Source organism: Pleuronectes platessa, chromosome 9, assembly GCF_947347685.1.
Source record: "Pleuronectes platessa chromosome 9, fPlePla1.1, whole genome shotgun sequence".
In the NCBI taxonomy this organism is placed as follows: Eukaryota; Metazoa; Chordata; class Actinopteri; order Pleuronectiformes; family Pleuronectidae; genus Pleuronectes; species Pleuronectes platessa.
Genome location: NC_070634.1, coordinates 20,567,542 through 20,580,117, shown reverse-complemented (window position 1 = coordinate 20,580,117; position 12,576 = coordinate 20,567,542). Strand labels below are relative to the sequence as shown.

General features: G+C 40.9%; 1 protein-coding gene across 1 annotated transcript; it reads left to right on the top strand.

Annotated features, from left to right (window-relative positions):
* Window positions 1-7,394: 7,394 nt before the first annotated feature.
* Window positions 7,395-11,561, top strand: gamt (guanidinoacetate N-methyltransferase). Its single transcript, XM_053430863.1, has 6 exons — window positions 7,395-7,701; window positions 9,352-9,497; window positions 9,612-9,675; window positions 9,918-9,985; window positions 10,445-10,555; window positions 11,319-11,561. The coding sequence occupies exons 1-6, from the start codon at window positions 7,524-7,526 to the stop codon at window positions 11,457-11,459; spliced, it is 708 nt and encodes a 235-aa protein (XP_053286838.1). The 5' UTR covers window positions 7,395-7,523; the 3' UTR covers window positions 11,460-11,561.
* Window positions 11,562-12,576: the final 1,015 nt, after the last annotated feature.

The window sequence follows — 12,576 nt, the reverse complement described above, 5'->3', positions numbered from 1 at the left end:
ATACAGTGCAGTGATTGTGTCCCGGGCCTGAACAAACAGACGTGGGAACTCAATTTGTCCCGGTTGTCACTGGCCTGGGGAGCCAGGTTGCAGTCGATCACCTTCTCGGTGGAGCGAGTGATGCGCTGCAGTCTGGCCTTGTGCTCAGCAGTATAAGCAGCGGCATTCCATACAGTGATGGACCAGATCTGATGTATTATGCCAGACAAAGACATTTAACATGCGGCCAAGGTTACATTAACAACTGGGCCAAGCAGGCAACTGCCCAGGGGCCTGTAGAGCTCCAGGTTTAGTCCACTCATTTTGATTAATTAAAAATTTGTTAGAAATTGTTCTGCTCCACGTTCTTTCATATTTCCACTCTCACTGTTCTTCTTGCCTCCGCCTTGGGGCTCTGGATTTATCGAGTCAAAACCTAGTTTTTGAGACCTGAAGATTTGGCCCTGAGCACTGAGCGGGGCAAGGACCCTGTATTTTTATTATTTGCAATCTTTCAACACATTTGTGACGTTCTAAACATGCATGAGACACTCCGGAAACTTTGCAAACATGTCCATCCTGGTGAAATTACCTACTTTATGTGTCTCACACAAAGTTGTGGTGAAAAGGCTTGATTTCACTCCAGAGCAGATTTAAGAATCACACGAAATTCAATTCCTGAAGAAACAGTGGTGGGATTCCTGGCTGCTGCACAAGTTGAGGTTACACTGGATAAGTGAGGATGATCAACCAACACCATGGATTTAATAAAGTCTGTGATCGTGGACCTGCTCTCAGACCGACATGCAAAGAAATGACAAAATCAACCCCTCACTCCACCTTAATACACCTGCCTTGTTTGGTTCAACTTCCTGGACGCCTGTTACAATCATAATTATTTTTAACTGATCCCATATAGAAACTCAGCAATTGCACAAAGATAATCTTGTTTTTATTTTGCATAAGTTCCGACGGCATCAAATACAAAAAAAACACATTCTTTACTAAACAAGTTTTTGAACTAAAAAGTGGTAAAAACTGTTTAAGTCCCAAAACTACTTTATCGCTGAACTATCACTTTGGACTTGTACATACTCCCATGGTGTGTACTTTTATGGAGCTTCCCATTAGTGTTTCCAATATTCTGCATACTTTCTTTTCATGTGCTATTGTACAGAACAGTCTGGGTCGTCCACCGCTATAATTGAAGTAATTAGTCAAATTCTTTAACTTATTTGTTCAGTTTTCTGTCCTTGCTCCTTTCTGTATGTCTGATTCTTTGTGAGTACACTGAGACCAATGTAAAACAGGAGTTCAACTTCTTGTATGAGCCAACTCTCATCTTTCTGATCTTTTCTGATTCTGATCTTCTGGTCTCCTTTTCAGAACTGATTCAATATTTTTCACTTCCATCAACTTGTCCTCTCGTGAAACTCTTTGCTGACCCCCTGAGGAGGCCCACCACCCCCCACTGTGAAAACCTGTGGCCATACAGGGGCTATCTGCCATAAGAATCATTAAATAACACCTTCACTCCACACACCCTGCCAATAGTCACTCTGCTACTCCAGTAGCCCGCCCTTCTAACTTTAAATATGGATGACAAACAAAAATGATGGCGGCTTACAAGTTATTAACAACAACTTGTTTATTTCTGCAATGAAATGTTTTTTGGAGGATCAGTGAAGCTTAAGCACCGATCAACTTAACAGCCTAGTCTAACAAAAATGTGATTAGGACTGAAGGGTTTTCATTCTTCAGTGTGAAACTGTGCTTTACAACAGAGGAAAACTCATGTTGTGTTATAAACACTATTTTGGAGAGCAGTCCTCTGCTACATTTCTCTTTTTATTGTTGAATTAACCCCTCAACACTTCCTGAAGGTTTAACAATACCTGCTTTCAAGTTATCTGAGATTTAGTGACAAAATGTTCTGCCAGCTGGAAAGAAACATTGTGCCGATGTTAAGAAGTAGGACATTTCTCACAGGCTCATACATCAGCAGCTAAGGCACAAAGTAAAGTTGGCTTTCTTTACTCACAAGGTCTTTGAGAACATATTTATCTATATAGTATCTATTTATAGAGGGGTTTAAGACCAATATGTAGCTCAACCAACAATGTTATCAAAGAACTAATTAACAATAGAAATAGAAATGCCGACTTTATAATTTAGGTCGTATTCCCCATGCTTTCGCTGAGCTCCCAGTGGGAATCATGAGTGTCAGAATGAATGTACCTTCTCATTCAGTGTAATATTTGTGTGGCAGTGTTCTTGTTTGCAGTTATCTCTTTAATATCCTTTCTAAAGGACAAAATGAGGTCACACGTCAATATGTCAAGATTTATAACAGACTCTCCACCGGGACCCAAGTCCATCAAAACACACATGTGTGCTTGATCAGGTTTCTCAGAGGAAACTGGCAGGTCTCTATTTTGTACTCTAAATAGAGCAGGTGAAGGAGACTGCAATGTCATGATGGTGTGGTTATTATCCACTGGATCATCAGTAAATGTCCTCTACTCAAAGACTTTTAAAATGTGGTTATGTTAGAACGGCTGTTGGGTTGTAATCATCAGTAGAGACTAGGTCTGTAGGATTATTCAACTTCAGTTTGAGTCACATGTTTCAACTCTGATATAAGTTAATGCTACGATTCAAAACAGGTCCAAAGACATGAGACCTAGAGGTGAGGCTGTCGTGAAATGTCAAGACACCATAAAGCCACAGACTGCACTGAAAGAACAGCGCCCTCTTCCTATTGTGTGTAATACCTACCGAATGTCAGTGTTGTGCAAGTTAACACCTCTCATGAACTAGTTCAGAGTTCAGTTCATTTCATAGTTTTAAGGTGGAAAGTGAGAATGAAAGACTTAACTTGTTAAAGAAAACCTTATCCATCACTTCCCCTTGCCTTTACTGTCGGAATCTTTATCAGACAGTGTGTAAAAATCCCTCTTTGCTTTCTCTTGCATCTGTATATGAGACCGAGAGCTGTTGTGTTGCAGGTATGGCCTGCCCCTTTAAGGGAAGTTTGTAGTGTGTGACGTAGTGCAACTGGGTATTGTGGGAAAAGGCTAAAAGTGTGTGTATAAGGAGAAGTGATGGACCACCTAGAGGTGATGCGAGTGTTGCTCCTGCGGTGCAAAAAAATGCAAGCGCATATCCTGCGCAGAAGCCCATTGCGCACATCCTGCGCAGAAGCCCCATTGTGCAGGAATTGCGCGCGCAGTTTTTTTTTTATTTTAAATTAAATTAAATGTATTTATTTTTAAATAGTGTAAGATATTTTGCAATTAATATGAGAAATCCTGCCAATTTTAAGTGTTGAGTATATTTCCAGCTTGAAGATGGGAAGGAGTGGGGTTTTAACCTTCGTGTTGGAGAACAAACTCTTTACCAACTAGGCCACACCACCTGATGACTGGCATGAGGAACTAAGCACACTAAGAAGATGAACAAATGATCGTGTGTGTGTCCGTGTTATTTTATGCTGCTTTTGAACACTTCAGAGAAAATATTTTCTACTTTACTACATATCTTTGACAGCCTTACTCAAAAGCTACTTTTATATTTTTGGCTTTTAGATACTGGATGATTTAACATACTTTAAAAACCTATTGTTAGAGAATAGACCAGTACTTTTCCAACCTTGTCCTTGGACGCCTTACAAGAATCACAGTCTGCTGTGATGTCCTGAGGCTGCCCCCTGCTGGCTGCTGGGTTCCTCGGCTGCTCTAGCATGGTTTGTGCAGCTTGTGATTAACTTAAGTTGTCCATAAAAGAAAATCTTTAATATCCTTCAAGGGCAATTTGATGTACAACCAGCAATCAGTGCACGACAAAAATAAACCAATATATACAATATATATACAATATATACAATGTAAATAAAAGACTCTCCCTAACCCACCGTCTAAGTGCTCCTGAGCAAGGCACCTTACTCCCGCAACATCTGCTCCCCGGGCGCCGTGCATGGCTGCCCACTGCTCTGTGTGTCCTGCTAGGTTCACCAGATGGGTCAAAAGCAGAGGATACATTTCCCTCATCTGAATGTAGTGTGACTGTGCATGTGTTCGTGATCAATAAATGTATCTTATCTTATGATATGCTATCATTACAGGAGTCTGATATTTTTTATCATATATTTTTATTGTTTTTTATAGCTTACAAATTTGTCTGCCTGTGTGTGAATCTGTTTACAGTCCAAAAGTGATTGGGTAGGAGTTTCGGAGTTACGAACAAGAAGTGTGTTGTGTTGGCTGGACTTTAATACAGTTACACATAAAGAGAGAAGTTTCCTGTCGTCTATGCGCGAGGAAGCTACAATACGAACGTGTTCACCGTTCAAATTCATTATTTGTCATTGAGTTGCATTCAGTTCATCGTTCTCAGAAAAGTGAACGCGTTCTTTTGCGTTCGTTCATGCACAACACTGCCTAATGTGAGCGGATGGATTCACATCCACTGAGTAACATGGGAGCCAGTGAAATACATACTAACCCACATTGTTAATGGGTCAACATATGTTTCACAAACTGCTTTCTGTCTGCAGGTCCAGCACCGTGAACATGGGTCACTGCACCGGCTATAAATCAACAACAGTGTTAAACAGTAACTTTCTGATGGAGGTACCATCACGTACAAGCTGGAATCAATTTCTCAGATGTACTTTTACACTTTTTCATAACTTGTTTTCCTGTGAATTGATATTAGTGACAAACCACCCACACACTACTAAGCATTAACCACCACTAGGGGGTTTGAGTGCATGGTTTTCCAATTGAAACTAATTTGTCATAAACCTGATGAAATTAAACTCTATCAATAAATAATATGACAACAAAATGTTACCGTATTTAACTCAACATTAGACTATCGGACCTCATGAAGCAGATGTTATAACAGTTTTACAGGAAACAGAATATATCAATATCTCAAAGGATGATATACTGATTTGTGTTTATACGATTTTTCTATATCAAGTACATATTGTCTGCCAAAATTGTATTTGTCAAGCTGCCACTGATTTTGGGCGCAAAGTCACACCACATTCTGTAAAATTGAAGTCACGTTCTTCATGTAATGTCTATCTTCTGGAATGTGAACTGGATAACACAAGAGACCTCTGTCCTGACAGATAGTGAAATGAGAGATTATCTTGCTGACTTCTGGAAGCAGTGCCTGCTCTGCCCTTTGACCATTAATGTGACACTACTGGAGAATCTCAGAGGAGAGCACTGTGTTAAATATCAGTGACAAAACGGTGAAAGAGCAAAGCAGGATGAAACAAGTCGCTGAATAAAACCAGCAGTCTCATGTTGACATAGCATTGTTCTGAAAATAGGGTAAGAGTAAAACCAAGACGGAGTAAGAATATAGCACATTTAGTGTGTTCCTTGTTGATGATGGTAAATGTTAACACTACAATTCAACTGCATCACAAACTGCAGCCTTCAAAATGACCATAAAGCTCAATTAAAACTTCCCTAACAAAGCTTCAGCACAAACTGAAGCCTTCACGATGGGAGGAACTCTTCTTATGCTGTTGAGGCACACTGCATACATTCTAGCTAGGTGTACCTAATAAACTGCTAACTGAGAATATTGACCTGCACAACAATGGAATGATATTCTTAAGATGCTTTTTTTAATGTTTTGTTGTTCTTAAGTTTTCATATGACTTAAGAAAGGAATCCCCTTCTGGGTTCAGGCCTGTTCTGAGCATGACAGGGTCTTAACTTCGGTGTGAAGAATCAAATTATGTTTTGCAAATCATATGATGCATCAGATACAACAGAGATCTTTCAAAGTGTTGGAGCTGAAATCAGTGGAAATGATCCTCTTCACGTTTGACTCTCGTGTGCCCGAGCGGTGCAGATATTCAATAATAACCTTTAGAAAAGTGAGACATTTCCTGCGACTATAACTCATCATTTGGTTTCAGATGGGCTTTTTGGAGTCTGTGACATGACAACCACTTGAGCGCAGAAGAATATTGAGGATCATGGTTTATTGTTTCCTGCTTCAGGCAGCATGCAGGCGCTCGCTGCATGAATGACTTTCTGTGGAAACAAGTGTGAGAGAAGGGCCTTGTGTAAGAGTGGTAGGTGGATAAAAAAAAACAGCAGTTTGATGAGGACCCTCACCGAGGAGCGGGCCCCACTCAGCTTCACCTAATGGGAGTGAAGTGGATGATGGGTAACCAGGGCAGAGGCACTGTGGAAATGATCGGATGATACATTTTTGACTGTCACGCCTTCTCACCGCGCTGGGAGTCATGTAACACACAAGAAAAGGCTGAGCGATGGTCAAAACGACAGACCTTCAGGGTTTGATGAGGGATTGTGTCTGTCAGTTTAAGTAAAACATTGGATTCTACAGATGCATGTTTATTTAGAAACACGTTATTTTGTCTTTGTATTATTCAGGACAAAACTACAATCCAGTGCTATTGGGTCTGCAACTAATCATTAACTAATCATTCATTACTCTACAGATGAATTTATATTGTCTCAGAGTTAATATATTAAAATATCCTGTCAACACCTCCTCCTGTGATACACGTGTTGAGAAATCTCCAGTGTCTGTGTTCATCAGAACTAAATGTATTGGGACGTTATTGATCCGTATTATCCCAACAGTAACCATATCTACGAGTGTGAATGTTTTTACTCGTCTCATAAAAACTCCATATCCAGTTAATCAGGCTGCTCAGATTACGTTTTACAACAGGAGCAAATGCACAACATACCTGAATGACATGCAGCACTGTAGTTGACTTCAGCTGTTCAGGCCAAGACCCAGAGCAGGAAAAAATGAGGAGCTCTCACTCTGCTGCGAGCTCTGGCTACCACACAAATCAGCCAGAGTCCATGTTTGAAGCACTAACCTTTAAATAAAGTCTTAAGGAGAGATGATACCACTCAAGATTTACTCTTGAGTGGTACTACTTTATTTTAAATTATATAGCCGGCAACTTCACAGCTTTATTCACTCTCACCACTTGAATCAACCTTGTTTCCAGTCGCAATAAATTTAAAAAATCCTGTTTGTCTAATGGTGCCCGGCTCTAGAACAATGCATTGTTCACTGTTACATAACAATATCACCAAAATTAAGTTGAATTCAAAGTCAATGTCTAATTCAAAGTCAAATTTATTTTCAGTTCTGCCATATCTCCAGGACATGGGTGGCCTTATACTGAGTGCATTATCATTTTTGGGTGAACTATCCCTTTAATGGTGTTGTTAAGTTTTATTCAAAGCAAAACCAAAGGCGTTAAAACATTTCTAGGGTTGATTGACCGGATATATCCAGAGCAGAGGAAACATTTGAGAAGAAACTCTGGAGGACCTGACTGCCTGAGCGTTAATCCCGCAGAGTGAGGCCTCCTGTCTGCAGAGGCTCACTCTCGGTATGTTTGACTGGTGCAGTCTCGCGGTGTCAGCACCTTTGAGCCTCATATAACCCGCGGCCTCCTCCTCCGGAGTCTCTCCCTCTTCTGTCTCCAGGACACTCAGCTCCTCCACCCGCAGCTCAAGATGACCTCCGCCGCCCAGCCCATCTTCTCCCAGGGGGAGGACTGTAAGGCCTCCTGGCACGACGCGAGCGCCGGCTACAACGACGCCGACACCCACCTGGAGATCATGGGCAAGCCCGTCATGGAGCGCTGGGAGACCCCGTACATGCACTCCCTCGCCACGGTCGCTGCCTCAAAAGGTAATGCGAGCGGGTTGAGGGGCTGCATCCATTATCGGACGGTTTCTCTTTGGATGATGTGTCCGAAAATAGGCTCATGGGCTGTTTTTTGTTTGTTTTTTTGCATTTGCAATAACATGCTAATGTGTTTTACTTTTATAAATGACAGATGATCATTTTGCAAACAGTTATATTTCATTCATATATTTTATTTAATGTGTTGCCAGCAGTTAAAATAGCATAAATACACACAAATAAAAAATGAGAAATGAGTATTAGTTGTGCATTAAAGTTGAATATCAATGTTGCACGAGTGTGCATTTATAAATATACAATTTAGATCAGTTTAAAAAAGTACAAGGGGAATACATTAACAATGTTGAATCACAAATTTTAACTATTATTATACTTTGGTCTACTTAATACAATTATAGAATTTGATAAAATCACCTAAGTAGTCCCTGATGTGCATTTGTGTATGTATATATTAATATATATATATATATGTATATATAACACATATGTACACACATATACAATGATAATAATAATAATAATAATAATAAATTTCCCTCAGGAACAATTAAGTATGTTTTGAGTGTTTGCACAGTTATTTGGCTGCCTCTGCTATTTCATGCGGAGCTGTGTTGAGGACACGTGTGCACAGTGTGAGGGACACGGTGGAGCTGAGAGCAGCTGTTCCACTACTCCAAAGAAATCTGCAGGGGGGGAAACGTCTCATCTGCTTGAAATGTGAAAATAGACTGATCCACACTAACACTCGCAGACGTACCAAAAAAGAACAGGCATATGCACCAAAAATGGCAAAAATGCACATTTCACCTGCATTTACATTGATGTGCTTGTAGTATTTTTGACAATGAACATTTTAATGTATTTTTTTTCCTTAATATGTATTTTTTCCCCTAATCTATAGTATTTGTACAGGTGTATCCAACATACATTCCTGTATTTTCATATTTGTCAGCAAATTCATAATTTGATTCCAGATTTCCCTTTACAAACTGACCCCAGACAATTTAAAGCATTTTAGACGGATTTATACATTTGAGGAGGTTTTATTTTTTAAGTTTTTTAAGAGCTTCTATACAAAATAAACATATTAAAGTGTGCAGCGGATTATAGGCCCAATAAATCGATATGAAGGCAATTAAGCTTTATCCCTCATCTATGCATATGCCTCTAAGTACCTAAACATTTTGGCCCCTCGGGTTCAACCAGATTGAGAACAACTGGCTTTCCCACACTCAGCAAAGGGAGAAAACTTGAACCAACAATTATATCAAATGAAATACATCAAGTCAATAATGGCTCAAAAGTAATGATGCTGTTGTCCAGCAGTTTCAGTGTAGGTGTGATTGTAGCACTGGAACCAGATCGACTCTGGAAGAACCAAACCGTGTTGTATTGGTATGTGCTGAGATACCGGATGCCAGAAATTTGATTGACAAAAAATGCCACAGACAGTTTCATAGACATGTAACAGTTGTACAAATATGTCACAAATGATTAAAATACACACATGTCCTAAAGCTTAGAATGTTCTAGCATAATCACACCTGCTCACAGTAGAAAGTCGAAAGATATTCTGACTCTGAAAACCTGGAAAGCTCCAGCAGATTTTAGTTTCTGCTGTGATCTGAATTGCAGGTGGTCGGGTTCTGGAGATCGGTTTCGGCATGGCCATCGCCGCCACTAAAATCGAGTCTTTCCCCATCGAGGAGCACTGGATCATCGAGTGTAACGACGGTGTGTTCGCCAGACTGGAGAACTGGGCCAAGTCTCAGCCACATAAGGTCAGTAGGCTGATATCATCTACCTGTGCTGGTTGAAATCCGGTGTAACTGCTTGTTTCCACAGTGTTTTTCCGTGAAGATGCTAACTAATGGAGCTGGTGTTTGTTACTGCAGGTCGTCCCTCTGAAGGGTCTTTGGGAAGACGTTGTCCCCACCCTGCCTGACAACCACTTCGATGGTAAGAACTTGTGATGACATGCAGATTAATGTTTCACTTAATGCACAATCCTGGATTAACAGTTTGAAAAATCTGTCTGGGCGACCTTTGTGACACGCAATAATCACACGAAACATCCCGTGAAGTTGTCATCACTTCAGCCTGACAACACAGTGTGAAGATGCATCATCCATGTTAGAGGGACAGATGGGTGCCGCTCGAGGCCTTTTCACTGTACTAACACTGTGTCTCTGCTCTCTCAGGTATCCTGTACGACACATACCCTCTGTCAGCGGACACATGGCACACTCACCAGTTTGACTTCATCAAGGTGAGTGGCTTCAAATCCACACACAGTAAGTCACCCACAAAAAATGAACCCTCTTTAATCTGAGTCCTCGTCAGCCTCTCCGTAGGTTGTGTGACATGCATTATTGTTTTTTCATATTTCATAACTGAAATAATTGATTTCAATCGACTTCTTATATGTTAGATTCAGCACAAAGGAAGCACCAAGACTCTAAGGGCAGGAAGAACATCTTCGATATATGGACATTTATGTTAAATCGTGCCAGTGAGACTCCAGAGGGTTTAAGTTCTGAATACCTGGAATTGTCTGGTACAAGACATGACATGAATGAACACATATAGTGTGTGTAACAGTGATAACATTAAATCTTGTTAAATTTGGTTCACATAGTGGACCAGTTTGTCTTCTTTAGCTCATATCACAACGGGACCTGAAGGATTGATTAGTGATTGATCTGCTGTCGTGTGCGTTCTGCTGCAGGCTCACGCTCACAGGATGCTGAAGCCCGGTGGCATCCTCACCTACTGCAACCTGACCTCCTGGGGCGAGCTGCTCAAGACCAAATTCGACAGCATCGAAAAGATGTTCGAGGTTCGTCCCCTTCACTACTAATCCAACTGAACCTGTTAAATCCAAACTAGACGTACAAGCCTGTAAAAACCATTTTCAGACATGAAGACACATGAACACGAACTTGCTTTTCACACATGAAGAACGCAGCATTAGATACAGGTCAGACACGTTCACAAAGGAAAATGTGAGGCCTTATCATCAAAAGCTCTCAAAACACATTGCCTTTCCAAGTTGACATCTTTGTCAGCGTCGCCTGCTACTACTTCTAAACCTTGTTTTCATCCTGAGGTGTTTGTATTCTATTTTCTCTGACATTTTCACCACATTTTACTTGAGGAATTGCAGGAAAAATCCTCAATGTTCAGAGTTCAGTGCCTGTCTGAATGCAGCTCTAGTGCTGCTTTAAATACATGCTACCTGTAATTAGTTTGATTTCAGTATTAGTCACCTGTGGTGCCATAAATAAAGTAGTTTACAGTAGTTCTGGCCGTACAAAGGTTCAAGTTACTGAGAAGTGATATCAATATAATCCTCTCACTCCTGGAGTTGTTTGTAGTGGATCTATTCTCTCTGTCCTGCAACATGTGTTTTGACAAGACTGTTCAAAATGTGACTGTATTTATCCGTGAGCCACAGTAGTAAGTGCACGTGCTGGTTGAGTTGAGGGCAACGTAAAAAATAACGTGCAGCAGTAATTCCGAGGCTAATGATAAACTGGGCCAGGTTGATAAAGCTGTGAGCCGCCTCAGACCGATCAACTCTGTCTGTCAATGATTTCCAGGAGTCTCAGGTGCCTCATCTGCTCCAGGCCGGATTCAAGAAGGAGAAGATTAGCACCACCACCATGGACATCGCGCCCCCCAGTGAATGCAAATACTACTCCTTCAAGAAGATGATCACTCCCACCATTGTCAAGGAGTAAAGTCTGAACACACCCTTTCACCTCATGTGCCTTCTCAGCTGAACCCTCTTACCTCTCACTGTGCTTCATGGACATTTCTCAATAAAGTTCCCTCCCAACTCATTCCGAGGTGCTTGTATTGTATTTTATACATTAACTTTGACATCGGTTCCTTTGTGTCAGTGGTTTCAGTTTCATAACAACAGCCTGTACCTTATTGATTTGAGGTGATTTTCTCCATTGAGCTCCTGCAGCGTCTGTCCCAGCAGACTCGTGTTCATCTCTACACTGATAAAGTTTATTCTTCCCAGTAACAAATATGGAACAGCAGCCGACTGAATGCACATAGATATTTGTCATGCATGACCCAGTTTTAGACCAAGCAGCAGATTCATCACTACATGTTTCCATGCAAGCGTTGTCATGCACCGCAGAAAGTTTAGTCTCGTCTCCATGTTCCATGTGCAGCTCTGCAGATTCACGTTAGAATGTGACGACAAAAGGGCAAATCAGAAGTGTGGTTTTCTTTAATTAATGTCCAGCTTTCACAATTAACAATAAAATAAATGAAATGTAAGGGATCATGTATGAATTGATCTGAACATTTTTCAAAATCTGAACATGCAAAAATCTTTAATTTCACAGATGTTTACGAGACACCAGTAAACGGAGAATTCGAGAACTGGCACTATGTGCAGTTGTGTAATGCATTGGTTACATACGTGTTAAACAAGTGCATAACCTCCTGCATAATAACAATAAGTGTTGAACAGTCTAGGGAGGTGGAAACAGGACGGTATCTTCATTAACGGCTGCAGATAAAGCTGCATGTTATTTGAACACGTGGGAGCAAGTTCCCACCTGGTGAGGACACATTAATCATTAGATGGATGATGCAACACTCAGCTGCAGCAAAGAGGGAAACTACAGCAGCTGGCGCGGCTCGGATCTGAACCCCGAGCACGTGACCCTTTTATTTTAGGAAGTGAGACGTCGCACTCAGAGAAACATGAAGAGGCAAAAGCAAGAGACTGGAACTGCAATAATCAGTCAGTCAGTGGTTTCATAGGCAAAATCCATCCAAATCTTTACTGGTTTCAGCCTCTGGAATGTGACGATTTGTTGTTTTTCTTCACAT